Raw genomic sequence first — 16,030 nt, 5'->3', positions numbered from 1 at the left:
TCCCTACAGATGGATAGGTTGTTGTTTTAGAAATTTAGGAAACAGGTTATGGTGTGAAGATATTCCTTTGTGGGTTACATCTGTGTCATGGTTGCATTTCCATTGTTCTATTCATAGAGTTTGTTATCAGTTTTGGTGATGTGTACATTTCTTTTTAAGTTTGCAGATTTTAGAACCATTTATGAATTGAGAATGGGTCCATTTCCTCTTAAAATTACTACTTTTCCTTCACTTTACTAATTCTAAGACTGAAAATGAGAATATGTGTGTGTGTGTGTGTGTGTGTGTGGCTTGTACATAGTGTTAAATACCGTCTCAGTAACTAACTGTCACTCAGCAGAAGGAGCATATATATGCTTCTTTGGCTGAGAAGTTAGAGCCAGGTAGGATTATAATCCTAGAGAGCCAAGGCCTTTCAAGACACTCAACAGGAATATGTGTTTTTCCTAGTTCTTCACATACATTGTATTTAAGTATGACCATGCATAATTTTCCATTGTTTCATTGATTTTAGGACTGATAACAAGAATGAGTGTATTTTTTTTAAGTATGACTATATACGTATCCCTTGCTTCAATGATTTTAGGACTGATTATGAAAAAGGGTCTGTTTCTTTTTTAAGTATGACCACATTTCCCTCATATTGTTGTTTTGTTTACCAATTAAGCAATGCAGCAAGGTTTGTTATTTGGCCAGATAAGTTCTCACATTTTAAAACAGATGAATGCTTCATGTTATTTTGTGTTGACTGTAGTAGAGAATGTAAGATCTTTTAATGAATTGCAAACCAGTAGATGTTATCAATCATCGTTTCATTTTAACTGTATCCCACCTCTCACCAGCCATCTCACGAAGTCCAGAACTTGAAGCTGCTGCTCAGAGTCCTAGATTTATAAGACACGAGGATAAGATAATCCTAAAGATAGTTTTATATATTGAGTTGACTCTTGGGCCAGGGCGATATTCAGATGTACGTGTAACATATGAAAAAGGTGAAAATAGGAGCTTCTTATCTTGTACATGTCTATGACGTAAGTCCTGTCAATTATAAGGTCTTTTTTTCAATTATACATGTGGATATTTGTTATGGATGGATATGAATTTATAAAGCACAGGCAGCATACATATTTTTGCATGGTTATCATAATCAAATATTCCTCAGATTTCGACAAAGAAAGGTTTGTATCAGACATGAATACATTTTAATGATTTTACATTAGTATTTTTATCCACAATAAGCCAATGCTGCAGCCTGGCAATAAGCCCATCCATATCTGTTACAATTCAACAAGATTGCTAACAGAAGCTGTTTAACTTTTTCCTGCAGTAAACCCACTCTGTACCCGAGTCGTGAAAAGTTTATGTGTCAGTCACTGTGGTTTATTTCCAGATAAATATAGGTTAACTTACAATTAAGTTTTGTTTATGAACTTGTGCCATAACTGTGGTTTAAAATTACATTAGTAATGTATGTGTTACTTTTCAAACAGGAAAATGTATTCAGACTTATTGACATTTACTCAATACATCTTGTATACATTAATAATATGTATATTAGGAAGTTTTATGAAATAAAATAATTGAATTATTTCTTTTATGTTTGTTTTGAGTATATTCTGTCTTTTTAGGTCACCTGAGACGAAGTCTCAGTTGACCTATTGCAATCGCCTTTTGTCCGGCGTCGTCCGTCGTGCGTCGTAAACAATTTACATTTTCAACTTCTTCTTAAAAAATTGCTGAACTAAATTCAATGAAATTTTACAGGAAGCTTCCATGGCTGAGGGTGAACCAAAATTGTGAATTATATGGTCCCCATCCCCCAGGGGCCTGAGGGGCGGGGCCAAAAAGGGTCAAATTGACTAAAACTTCAAAAATCTTATTCTCTACTCTCAGATAAGGTGGAATCAAACACTCTTCATAGATGAAAGGGTCTTAAGGTGCTTTACCAAAATTGTGAATTTCATGACCCTGGGGTCTCATGTTTTCCCCTGAGGAGGGGGTAAACTTTACTATAGTTTATATAGGGAAATCACATTTTTGACTATTATTTGTTGGATTTGTATTGGAATTCATTCTAACTTGTATCAAATTATCAGTATGGGATGACAGTTTGATGGTATGTACATGTTGGCCCTAGTTGACCCCCAGGGGCTGATGGGCGGGGCCAAAAAGGGTCAAATTGACAAAAATTTCAAAAATCTTCTTCTCTACTCTCAGATATGGTAGAATCAAATACTCTTCATAGATGGAAGGATCTTAAGGTGCTTTACCAAAATTGTGAATTTCATGACCCTAGGGTCTCACGTTTGCCCCTGGGGAGGGGGTAAACTTTACTATAGTTTATATAGGGAAATCACATTTTTGACTATTATTTGTTGGATTTGTATTGGAATTCATTCTAACTTGTATCGAATTATCAGCATGGGATGACACTTTGATGGTATGTACAGGTTGGCCCTGACTGACCCCCAGGGGCTGATGGGCGGGGCCAAAAAGGGTCAAATTAACAGAAATTTTAAAAATCTTCTTTTACAGCCCAAATAAGGTAGAATTAAATACTCTTCACAGATCGAAGGGTCTTAAGGTGCTTTACCATAATTGTGAATTTCCTAGCCCTGGGGTCTTGCGTTTGCCCCATGGGAGGGGATAAACTTTACTATAGTTATAGGGAAAACACATTTTTGACTATCATTTGTTTTATTTGTTTTGAAATTCATTCTTTCATTCAAATTTACTGAAATATTTCAAAAATCAGGTGACCGTTAAGGCCCATGGGCCTCTTGTTTTTCAAATATACATTCTAATATTTGTCATGGATGGATATGAATTTAAAAAGTTCAGGCAGTATACATATTTCTGCAGGGTTATAATTAACTGGTAGCATACATATTTCTGCATGGTTATTATAGTTAACTGGCAGTATACATATTTCTGCATGCTTATTATAGTTAACTGGCAGAATACATATTTCTGCATGGTTATTATAGTTAACTGGCAGTATACATATTTCTGCATGGTTATTATAGTTAACTGGCAGTATGCATATTTCTACAGGGTTATTATAATTAACAGGCAACATACATATTTCTGCAAGGTTATCATATAATTAAATATTCAACCTTTGGTAGCAGTGTACAGTAAAAATGCCAAATTCTGAAAAATATGGCACATGCTTTAGATATGTAAACATTGCCAGTTAACCTTACATATAACCTCTAATAAAGTATATATATTTGAAATCTGTACAACATTTGCAATTTTAATAGAGCTCTGAAGGATAAGTAAACTGATATTTTCTGTGATTTTTAGAGCTGTGAATACCATCGTAACAGCTTAAAAAATTCTCAAAAATTGCAAAATATTATGATATTTGACCCAAAATGGCACAATTCTCTACACAATTTTTTTTCTGAAACCTATTTAAAATCAAATATCTCTATCCCAAAGACAGAATTAATCTTGTTTGGACATATGTTGTAAATTAAGTTTTTCCGCTATCTTACCTTTTCTGTGGGCTTCCATTTTGCGCTGTAGGCAAAACTAAATTTCCTGTGTAAACACACGTTCGGAAAATCCGGATATTTAAAATCCGGAACCAATTTATTGATTTTTGTTTTAATAAATGTGAAGCCTGTATGTACTACTTCATACTGGATATACCAATTATAGTGTACATTTATTTTTTCATTTTTTATACATATCATAATACAGGAGTTATTTGCTTAACAAAAAAATTGCCCATGGCCAGGCTGTCTTACTGTGGTGTGCTACCTTTCCTCAAATGACAGATTGAACTCGGAAGCATTGACGAATTGATCGACACACTTAAACATACGGTATATGAAATAAATCAACCCTACACTGATTCAGTCTACTACATTTATTTGGGGTTAAATATGAAAATTTAAGCCAAAATTAAGTGCTATAGCTATTTTCAGCTGCTCATAACATCCAAATCTATCATTATGTCAAACAGCAAACATTTCACCTGAACAAATATGTACACTGTAATCACTTTGTGGAATACCAGCTCTTCATTAACTCACAAATTCATTTAGTTATTATATAAAATGACTTTGAGAGATCAGTGTAAAATTGAGTTTTGCTGATACATGTATAATGAGTTATTGCCCTTTGACAAAGTATGTGGCTTAACTGCTCTAACTAATTACCGGTAAGCATTGATCAGTTTGTGTCAATTTGTAGTAATATATACTCAACAAGTGGCTGACCAGCTGCCCAAAACTGGCCACAGAAGTCATTACATCAGCATGCACTTCATTAACTTTTCGTGGCATTTGATTCTGCTACTTGATAACTATATCCAAGTGTAAAAGTTCAAGGAGTTAGTGTGCAGCCAGCCTGGATCGAACCCGCGACCCTCGGCTTACTGGTCCACCGCTCTACCGACTGAGCTAAAGGGAAATTCCCCCTAGCTGGAAGCTAGAAGGTGACCATACAACTATGTACAGTATCTAGTTAAAACCCGGCCTGCTACACAAGGTAAGTATAATTTATTTTGAGGAGAATGATAAAGATAGATAAAAAATATTCACATCAGCAATCTTGACTCTATTTAGACTGCCACAATCTAGAACTGTCCTATTCTACTACATAACTACAGAGTTATCCCCCTTAGTTTTTGTTTCTCTTGCCTTGGTCATGATATTTTCAGTCCTATATCTAGTCACTATGCAAATGTGTACACTAGTACACCCTGAAATGGGGGGGGGGGGGGGGGGGGGGGGGGGCATTGCATTCCAACAAGTTTCCTCTAACTTGTTGTTCAGTTCAGTTATATTTTTACTTATTCATGTAGTGACTGCATGTAGACACTACACAGTGAAAGTTTAAATTTGTGCATGCTACAAGTATTGCAAACCAAATGAGCTGTCTTAATTTGCCTTTTTATGAAATAACTTTCTCACTTCTTTGACAGTTGTTACCATACATTCAGAATGCAGGAATCTGAATGTGCTATGTTTCTCAATTTTTACTCTATATGCAAATATGAATGGTCCAACATCAGTATACATACAAATTAAGAATATGTTTGAAAAAACAAAAACATGTATTGGTGTTTGTATTAAATACGAAAGAGGGAAATATATAAAATATTCGGGAAAACATATATGCAGTATGCAGATCACTTGTTACATGTAGGCCTATCTATGATCGTGTGCCATCTAAATTTGAACCGGTCTAATATCCCGACATTAAGCATACCCTAAAAGTGTTCGGAATGCGTTCGGAATACACACTCTCACTCACTAACACGCTTGCATTTTCTCACGTTAAACAATTCTTATAATCAAACATTCAGATGTCTCTACTAAATATCCGGAACACTTCTGTCTTTGCCCATTCAAAATTGTAATCATGTGATGTAAGGCGATGAAATCTCACCACTGACAAGTTTGTTCGTAAAACGTTAAACCATTCACGATGAAGAAAAAGGTAAGATTAAAAAAGCACTAAACTGCTTTGTATGTACCGCGAAGTATGTTTTTTTCGGCAATCCAACGAGTCCATTATTGACAGACTGTTACTGTGTTACAACTTTGAAGTTGATCACACATTTGCCTGGTTTGAACGGGAAAAACATCTTACAAAGTTTTCTTGGTATTACCAGAGACCTATATACTATATAGGTCTCTGGTATTACCAGTCCGAAAAAGAAAGTTGGTATATTCCTTAATGTGGTGTCTGGGTAAGAGTTGTCACAACAACGACTACCGGCCAATGTAAGCTCAAAAGTACGTCTCTTCGAGGTAATTGCCTTCTCTACAGATCTAGAGAAACAAATAGGCCTATATGTATACAGTGACCATCAACTACTTCACGAAGACCTGCATAATCTAGAACAATGGGCAAGACATTGGGGTATGAAATTCAACACAAAGAAAATCTACATCTTCAACATCATGAGTAGACCCATGAATTTTATACCTTGAATTGACACATAGATATTCTATAAGAACAAGTGAAAACAAACCCCTACCTCTGACTAACTATCTCGAACGATTTGAAATGGAACATAACACCAGAGACCTATATACTAGTACATAGGTCTCTGATAACACCCAACAATTTGGACATTACAAAAAAAACTAGTTCAACTCTTGGCTTCTCAAAGAAACATGAAACACTGCCCATCCTTGTGCATGACAACAAAAACAGCATATTTATCCCTCGTATGTTCCATCCTCGAGTGTGTGCCATAATTTGGGACCCATACACCAAAAAAGAAATTGACAAACTGGAAAGAGTCCAGCAACTAGCAGATTTATCACAAACAACTATTGGACCTGGGAGGAAGGATGTGTCACATGTATGCTAGAGGACCTGAAACTCCTAGCTTGAGTTTCCAGTGGCCCTGACACCATGTCTGGTGTACATGTAGGGCCAGACTCCGGCAGAGCGCACTACTATATGAAAACATGGAATTCCCCGACACCTTTTGTTGTCGCAAAGATTCTGGTGCAAGTACAATGAGATCAGGAGAGACATATCACCTACATGTACCTTACATATATGGATAAATGAGATATTTATTTACCCCAAAACACGTACCAGCATAAAGCAAGAGTCTATACGGACGGAATGGGACATCGATTTGGGACTTAATGGGTGTTTGGGGGTAAATAATATCTTATCATTTATTAATTTATGTGTAAGGTGGGTGTTATGTCACACCCAATTTTAATGTGTTAGCACCAAAATCTTAGCGACACCAAACAGTGTCGGAAAATTCCACATTTTCATATAGTAGTGCGCTCTGGCCCTACACCAGACATGGTGGTAGGGCCAGAGAAAACTTTGAATCGTCATGTACAAAATAGTTGAGAGAATATTGCCATCAATACCCACAGACAAATACTTAACAATGTAACGGCTAAGGAGAAGTATCTATTATAAGCTAAGTATTTTGAAAACTACATCCCTTTGAACATAATAGAAAAAAAATGTCATTAAAGATTCCAAACCACTTGCAATATTAATGCCAACACAATTGTGGCTAATAATAAAATTCATTCTTTGTACACACAGTGATAGACTGGAACCATATATTGATGATGAAATATTGTGCCTGATCACTGGAGGCTTTCAGGAACGCATTCACACACCAATAGTCCCTCCTAACCCTCTCTCTACCTTTGTATTAAAACCGTAAACAGATGCTACATATATAGCTACAACGTATTAAGATATAGATAGATCTGGTAATTATCACCCAGAGTTAAAATACAATATCCTTGAAATTTACTATACATTTCTGTGTTCAGTGTATAGAACATATCAAGGATATTGTGTTTTAACTCTGGGTGATAATTACCAGGACAAATGCTTATGGTTATCATCAGCCCTTAGGAGCTTGTATTTCTATATCAATTGTAAAACAAAGAGGCCAAGAGAGCCTGTTGTAAAATATCTGGCACTAAACTAACTAACATGTACTTAGCAAGATTTATCAGTCCAGAGGACAAGTAATTGGAACATCCCCTACCTAAAAATAAATCTCTCTATAGTAATGTCTGTTGGTGTGTCCGTCAACTCTTTTATTTCCATGCAATAACTTGAGTTTCCTTGGGCTGATTTAACTCAAATTTCCTAGAGTGCTCTCTTATCGAAAGCACTCACATGATGATGATCATGATAAACGTCAACATGGGCGATATGAGCAAATGGCTACTTGATGATTATGGAGGATATATAGTGACATGACAGGGCTCTTGCTGACCTATCAGTGGTCTTGTTTAATTTACACACTATCTATTACATTCTTCTTCCTTTGAGTAGAGTAAATGTTTTGGGAGTTTCAGTGCCTGACCCGTCATGTTGACAAAACCTCACAGATAAATGTTTCTTACAGGTATTACTCATGGGGAAGAGTGGGTCAGGGAAGACCAGCATGAGGTCCATCATCTTCGCCAACTATATAGCGAGAGACACTCGCAGACTAGGGGCAACAAGTAAGTCAAAACTTTAAAAAAAAATGAAATCATGCAAGTTATCTTTTAATGGCATGTTAAGTACAGTGAATGCTATTCTCTTGTACTTGTTCAAAGTGTCTGTGTAAATTTATATTTTGTTGATATATTGCACATGTTTTATGAGTTCTAAGTTTGAACTATGTTTTCGATTGTAGGTCTCCTTGTTTGTTTTATTATGGTCGTGATTTGATTAACAATATTTATTGAATAAGATTGAAGTGGTTTTTTTTAACTCTGCAAATGGCATGTAACACCGTCCTATCAAGCATGATGCTTAGTACTATGTAGAGTTGCCAGAGACGTACCATGATATGATGAATATCAATTGGGACGCAATTCTTGAATTTCTGTTGTAGCTTGAATTTCATAACTTTCTGATTTGTTTGCTTCAATACACAGATATCTTCCATTCAGCAAAAAGACAATGTATTGCTATTATCAAATTATAACAAAGTTTATGAGTTTTCAAGTTTTATCAATGGTGATAATAATTGTCATTATCTTTTCTTTATTTCCTTGCACCCGCTAGCTCAGCCAGTTAGAGAGCTGGCCAGTTATCTCAGGTTAAGATTCGAAATGCATGATTGACAGTGTCAATTTGTGTTTCTCAAGAAGCTGCAGGGGAAGAAATAACTGCAAGCCCTTTGTTCCGGAACCATTTAGGTTTTATAAAGTGCCAGTAAATCTTACACTTGGCCGGTCCATAATGCTTGTTTACTTTTGAAACTCACAGCTGCCCATAACAATGGTAAACAATCTCTGCATGTCTTTTATATCGCAAACTATTGTTTCAAACTCCATATTTTAGTTGGCTTATCACAATAATTCTTAACATCAATAGTGCTTGTAATAAACATCAAAATAGGTCACACTAATTTTTTTATGCATACTGATCAATTTCCTTTCAATTTACAGTTGATGTGGAGCATTCTCATGTTCGTTTCCTTGGGAATCTTGTACTGAACCTGTGGGATTGTGGAGGGTATGCATTTTAATGATAAGTCAGGACAAATTTAAGTCCATTTTGAGACTGATGTCGGATAAACCAGTAGTTATTTGTTGCATTTTTTTCCAATGTCTAATGTTTTGAAAACTTTTGTTAAAGTATTGCAAAATTCAATTTCTGCTACACAGAACAACTCGCCCTAGTATGTCAGGTTGTGTATGGAGTTTCCTTGGATTATAATTAAAAAACATTAATAAAAATACACACACAATATGTAATGTTGTAAGGAGAATTCTTTTCTTACCTAAGTAATTTATTATCAAAAATACTATAAGTCCTAAGAAAAAAAATATTGTACTATTTGTACATGAAATGTTTTTTTTATTGTCAGTCAAGAGGCATTTATGGAGAGTTACTTTGCCAGTCAACGGGATAATATATTCCGCAATGTTGAAGTCCTGATCTACGTATTTGACGTTGAAAGTCGAGAGCTGGAGAAGGATATGCATTATTACCAGTCCTGCCTTGAGGCCATTCTCCAGAACTCTCCCGACTCCAAAGTTTTCTGCCTCGTACACAAAATGGACCTTGTGCAAGATGATCAGCGAGACTTTGTAAGGCTGAAATATATTTGATCAGAAATACCTATATAATGGCAGATCTTACAGGAGTGTCCATGTTTTGTAAAAAATTATCAAATGAATATAACTATTTCATGTAACATGAGCATTTGAATAGATAAAAAGAATAACATGAACACAAGTAGAAAATTCTATTTCAAATTCTATTGTGAACAACCCCAAATCAATTTCCCAGACAGGTCAAGAGAAATTGTATAGTTTTTCACCAATCAATGAAATATCATTTATTTCTAAATAATATCTTTAAAGTAATAAATAAAATTATAGAAATAGAATTTAAGAAGTTATTCTCCAGATGACTATGAGTATGCATATGTAAAGAATTGAAAGTTTTTTAAAGTAAGAAAAAATGTCTATAAAAGTTTGGTCTAGGCAATCAGAAAATATTGCCTAAAGAGCGGACTTTTACAATGTTTAAATAAAATGAAGGATTACCGTGGAGATGCAAACTCAAATTATTTAGATATTAATGTTAAAGAAAGTAAAAGCTTTAATATAAACAATATGTCTCATTACCGTATATCTGTAGATCTTTCGAGAGCGTGAGGAAGATCTCAAACGGTTATCAAAGCCATTGGACTGCACATGCTTCGCAACGAGTATCTGGGATGAAACTCTTTACAAGGTAAGTTGATTATATGTCCAGTTTACTCATTAAAATGATTCAAAGCTACAGAATTTGAATAGTTGAGATAAACAGTTCTGTAATAGTGATAAAGAATGTATATTGCTGTCAGGATATACATGTATATAGCACCCCAAAAAATTAATGTTTTAACCAAAAGAGGAATGCATATTTAGATAGCAAAGAAAAAGATATGTCAAAAAGGTCTGCAGTTACATGTGTATTGTACACGTGACATTTTTGTGTTTGTAGTTATGGGTGTCGTGTGTGGGATGTTGGGGGTGGGTTAGTTTTTGTTCATATTGAGGAAAATGTATAAATGTGAAAGTTTATTTGCTGATGTAAGCTAGGATTTAGGACAAAAATGCAAGATTACAATCTATAAATGGTATTCTTCCTCCAACAGGCTTGGTCCAACATTGTTTACCAGCTGATCCCTAATGTCCAACAGATCGAGAGCAACTTGGCAAATTTTGCCAACATCATTGAGGCAGATGAAGTATTGCTGTTTGAAAAGGCTACATTTTTGGTAGACAATTGCTTTGTATTTTACCTACATTTAATTCAATGTTTTTAATTTGAATATTTAATCTAAACTTAACATTGAAAATTTAACATGAAATATCTTTTGAAATATAAAAGTGTTCAGGTATTTGTTTAAAATGTTTGTTAACTTTCAGTTTTAAGAGATTTCCATATTATACATGCACAGATAGTTCATATCTAAGAAAAATAATAGAAACAGTTATGTTACCTAATCTTAAAAGAATTACGCATTCATTCTGTACAGTAATTGATGAAGTGATGCAAGGAAATATAGAATTATTTAACATGGCTCTGCTGAAAAATAATGAAAGAATGCAAATGGAGTTGTTAGTTATCATCTGATTAATCCCCTTCATGACTCCACCTATTGCTGGGTTTCGTCTCACCGACTATCATTGTTATGTCAGTGTTATTTAGTTACATCTGGTTTACTGCCTACATGTCTCCCCCTACTGCTAGGTTTTGTTTCACTGACTTCTATCAGCACCACATATGGAGTACAAGTCATAGGTATGTTTGTTCTATTTACAGGTGATTTCTCACTGTGAAAGGAAACAGCACAAAGACATTCACCGGTTTGAAAAGATCAGTAACATAATTAAGCAGTTCAAACTTAGCTGTAGTAAGCTTGCTGCAAATTTTCAGAGCATGGAGGTGCATAACTCTACCTTCTCCGCCTTCATTGAGGGATTTACCTCCAACACATACGTCATGGTTGTTATGTCCGATGGATCCATTCGTAAGTCTTATTCAATTGGAATTGCACATGTGTCTCTTGTTTGATTTCTAGCTGATATAGATTAATCCAGCAATGTATTTTCATAGTTGATAATCCATCCATATTCGTTCCAAGTAGATAATCCAGTCACATTTGCTCTCAGTAGGCAATCCAGCCACCATTTCTCCCAGTTGTCAATTCAGCACAATTTGTTCCATGTAGATAATCCAGCCATCATTTATCACAGTAGAAAATTCAGCCATCATTGTACATAGTTAGGTTTAAAAATTCTTTATAGTGTGTTTTATAAATTGCATAATCATTTCCTTAAAATATATTTCACAGTATTATCATAACTGCCTTGAACTAAAAAAAAAAAATGAAAAAATATCCAGATTGTCAATTTGTTTCATAAAAAAGGAGTTTTGATATTAAAGTCTGCAGATGTGTATTTTGAAGTATAGAAAAATATAACTGGCCAGTATTTACTGATTTTGAAATATCGAATACATTCTTTTTAAAGCTTTTATATTTACTGATTTGGAAATATAAAATACATTCTTTTTCTCCTTCAGCTTCTGCCGCAACACTGATTAACATCAAAAATGCAAAGAAGCACTTTGAGAAATTGGAAAGAATGGAATCGAACCATCATCCCATTACTGCTAGATGAAAACCTGCCAAGGAAACAGCTCATTCCAGTCTTGATATTAACAGTCGGTTCTCATGGAAATGTAGTTATTTTGATATGTCACCTTCATACACAATGCCCTGTTTAGAGGTGGAGTCAGTGAGGATTTCCATCAGGACCTTTTGAGTCCAGATAATGTATTTTCTCTGTGGAACATTGATGTCTTGACGGTATAAATTCTCACTAGAACCTCTGTCAGTCCCGGGTTATATGATCTCTCTCTTAACACTTCACCGTCAGTCTAGACAATATGGCTTCTCTCTGGACTTTCTACCAGTCCTGGGAATCCTATGTCTGGATCTCTGTTAACACTTCACCGTCAGTCTAGACAATATGGCTTCTCTCTGGACTTTCTACCATTCCTGGGAATCCTATGTCTAGATCTCTCTTAACACTTCACCGTCAGTCTAGACAATATGGCTTCTCTCTGGACTTTCTACCAGTCCTGGGAATCCTATTTTTCTGTAGAATGGTTTCACAATATTACTTTGTATACACTAAATGTTTTCAAACTAAAAAAAAATGGTTTTTCACTAGGACCCTGTTAGCCTAGATTTTAAGATGTTTATCTGACAATTTGGGAAGTGTATTGGGTACAATGGTTTCATGATATTGCTACCCAATATGTTGGTCACAATACAGTTTCCCAGTAGTAAGACTGTATGGTTTCTCATTGGAACCTTTTAGGGCTATCCCAGTAAAACATCTATCCCACCCCAGGGATCCAGGTTTTGTAAATGGGTACCACCTAAAGAACTTATTTAATAAATTACAAAGAACTAATTGGAAGGAAATCCAACCACGGATAGAAGTGATTTGTGTTGGAGTCCTGGGGTCGGGTAGATATGTTAATGGAATAGCCATTTAGTCTAAACAATATATACATATGTAGTTTCTCCTTAGAACCTTTTAGTTTATCTTCACAATAAGATTATCTGGTAGACACTTTATAAATTTGTATGTGTTCGCTGTATGTCCATATATAAGAAAATAAACCAGGGTTTTTGTGTCTGATCATGAGACAACATTGAAATTTTGTGAATAGCAGAATTTCCCTGATGGAGTACATTGCATTTGTGAAATTGTCAAAATTCCTGTGTCCATTTGTTTTTGAAATGTTTGTATATGAAATGACAAAAACTTGTATTGTGTAAATATATTAAAAGTGCTATTTTTCCACTTTTGTGTACATTTTGTACAGTATACTGGTATGTTACTCGTTACTACTTCTAGTTTCATTCAGTTTTAATTTAAGCTTCTCAACACAATTAAAATCATAATTATTCATGATCATTAAAATAAATTGTTTGTTTTGTTAAGAAACGAATTATGCCATGGAGAGAATGATATATACATTAAACGACAATGTATATGTCAAGGAAATCTGATTACTCCATTTCAATCCTGTTTTTCTATTGCAATGGGCTTGGGATGTACAAGGGATGTACATGAGATTCTTATGCATAGATACCTGGGCCCAGTTGTTCAAAAGGTGATTAAGCTACGTAATTACAGTTTAACAACAATTATAAAATCCTGATAAAATTATTTCTGGTATTAAACAAACTTGACAAAATTTTATAAAATATAACACTCCTCAGTGTGTGCCTACCTGCCTATTTTAAGGAAGGTACACACGGAGGTTTTGAAGTAAAGGCGAAATGAGATTTTCACTAATCAAGTGATTAAGCTAATGATACATTTGAACAACTGGGCCCAGGGGGAAATGTTTCACTTGTATCTGAATATGCTATACAGGATGATTAATTTATGGTACCTTTTTCAATATATTTAAATTTTGATGTTCACTTTAAGTCCTTATAAACATGGAGTTGAATTTAACATCAGGTTTTAATTCAATTATTACTTTTTCAAAGTTAATTGGATCAACATTACAAAAAGACTTAGTTTAGTAAATCCTTTTCGGAGGTGACTATTGTAGAAACATTGCGCTATTCTTCAGAGATAAATATTTTATATTGATTTGTCTAAAATGTGACCGGTGTAACACTTCAATCAATTTATCTTCCCAATCCCCTGGCAGTCAGAAAGAATATTGTATTATTCTTGCAAATCATTATTTAAATTATGTTGAACAAAAATGGTTACCATGATGATATACAATGTATATAGAATAAAATTACAAAAATGTAAATAATTCTCAATCATGCAGGCTGAAATTTTCTGCTTATTTTGCCGCCGAGCAGATGCTGTTTGATACAACTCAAAAGAAATTGTACTCATTATTTAAAATTTCCATGAGTTAAGTTTGTTATGATATTTTCAGTTAATTACTTTTTTTAAAATGATCAGTTTTTTATTAGATATGATCTCATTTTCTGTATCCCATTGGTTAAAACATGGTCTTAAGCAGGTTATTACTTTGTGATATAACCTGTTGTTTCTATATTCAAAAACACCTAATCAGTATAGCATTTATGACATCATAATCATTGTGACATCACAATGAATGACCCAGTGTAAATTTCCTGTTATTAAGATAAATACACGTTGTATTATGCAATTCCAATTGTTTAAAAACAACTTTCATGTCTAATATAAAAATTAAGGACCTTTGATTCGGTCAATATGGTATAATACTATCAATATACTGACCTGGTAGAATTTCAGATACTTACCTTTGGCTTCACCTCAGTCAATATTTGATTCTACCAGGTGGTTTATCGCCGTATTGATCCATCAAGAGTCAATCAATGATGAGTAATATTTTTATATGCAATATGAAAATGATTCTAAAGTATGATATAACTTTAGTTTGAGATTCAAGACTCTTTCCAGATTGAAGAACTTGAGAGGATATTGTCAGATTATTTCTAAAGGAATCATTTAAATATTTTTCGTTGATATAAAAACAAACAATGTCACAATGAAGTAGTAAGAATCATATCACCACTTTTGCCTGGAAATTGATTGAAATGTTGTAATTCAAATTTTATTAGTTACTTTGATATTTAAATCAAATCTATGTGATCTAGATGTTAATTTCATAGAATACATGTTTATATGTAAAACATTTAATGTGTTGAGTTTAAAAACGTTTGGTAAAGAAAAAAATCATTGTCAGTCTCGTAGGTTAATATGAGAGAGATAATCCCTTGAAAGCATTGTTTCTATCAATATACTTATCAGTAGAATATTTGTCTTCTGTCCTGGATTGCAAGCTTTAAATCAATGCCTCCTATTTATGAACTAATTTAGTACCAGTAGTAGACAAGGACAGAAATACTTTCTGTACTTGTAATGACAAGGTATAGAAATGGCAAGTCGACAGAATGTGATGCGACTTTTACTATTAAACATGTATATTTGCACTAGACCTGTGTTATGTTTTCAATTTAGAGATGAATTTCTTTTTATCCCACAATAATCGGATGGTTGCTCAAATTGTCCTCTAACCCTGGTGTGTTTGTAAAATATATTCTATTTTTGGAGTATCAAACTATATTTCTCAAACATCTAGTGTAGGCTTACTTTGGTCCCTTTTGAGAAATACTTCTTAACCATAGTAATAACAAACTTCAGCAATTAAAATCCATGATTATGTTTTTCTAATCAAGTCTCGTAAGGGAATGGGCACAACTAGGATCAAAGGAAATAAACTCATTATTTCTAGAATTAGCAAGTACATGTGTATATATTTATAGTGAATAACACTTTTGGTTTGTGTTAACATGTTATAGAGGGACCCACAATACACTCTGGAAGGGATTGGTTGCCCTCGACATAAGGGAGGCAACTCTGTTCAAATGTTCATGACCAGCAAAAGTCCTCCACCTGAGGCCGACGCGATTTGCACTCTTCTCCTTTAGAATATAACTTCTGGTCACACAATTTGTAGTTATTTTGCT

At 34.2% G+C, this 16,030-nt stretch overlaps 1 protein-coding gene across 1 annotated transcript; it reads left to right on the top strand.

Moving 5' to 3' along the window:
* The first annotated feature begins 5,337 nt into the window (after positions 1-5,337).
* LOC117342075 (ras-related GTP-binding protein A) lies at positions 5,338-15,496 on the top strand. Its single transcript, XM_033904049.1, has 8 exons — positions 5,338-5,457; positions 7,874-7,973; positions 8,910-8,976; positions 9,332-9,554; positions 10,111-10,206; positions 10,613-10,735; positions 11,284-11,491; positions 12,046-15,496. Exons 1-8 carry the CDS (start codon positions 5,446-5,448, stop codon positions 12,141-12,143), a joined length of 927 nt encoding a protein of 308 aa, XP_033759940.1. The 5' UTR covers positions 5,338-5,445; the 3' UTR covers positions 12,144-15,496.
* The last annotated feature ends 534 nt before the right edge of the window (positions 15,497-16,030 follow it).

Source organism: Pecten maximus, chromosome 14 (genome assembly GCF_902652985.1).
Source record: "Pecten maximus chromosome 14, xPecMax1.1, whole genome shotgun sequence".
In the NCBI taxonomy this organism is placed as follows: Eukaryota; Metazoa; Mollusca; class Bivalvia; order Pectinida; family Pectinidae; genus Pecten; species Pecten maximus.
The sequence above is the reverse complement of the archived record's forward strand: the minus strand, read 5'-3'. Positions and strand labels throughout refer to the sequence as shown.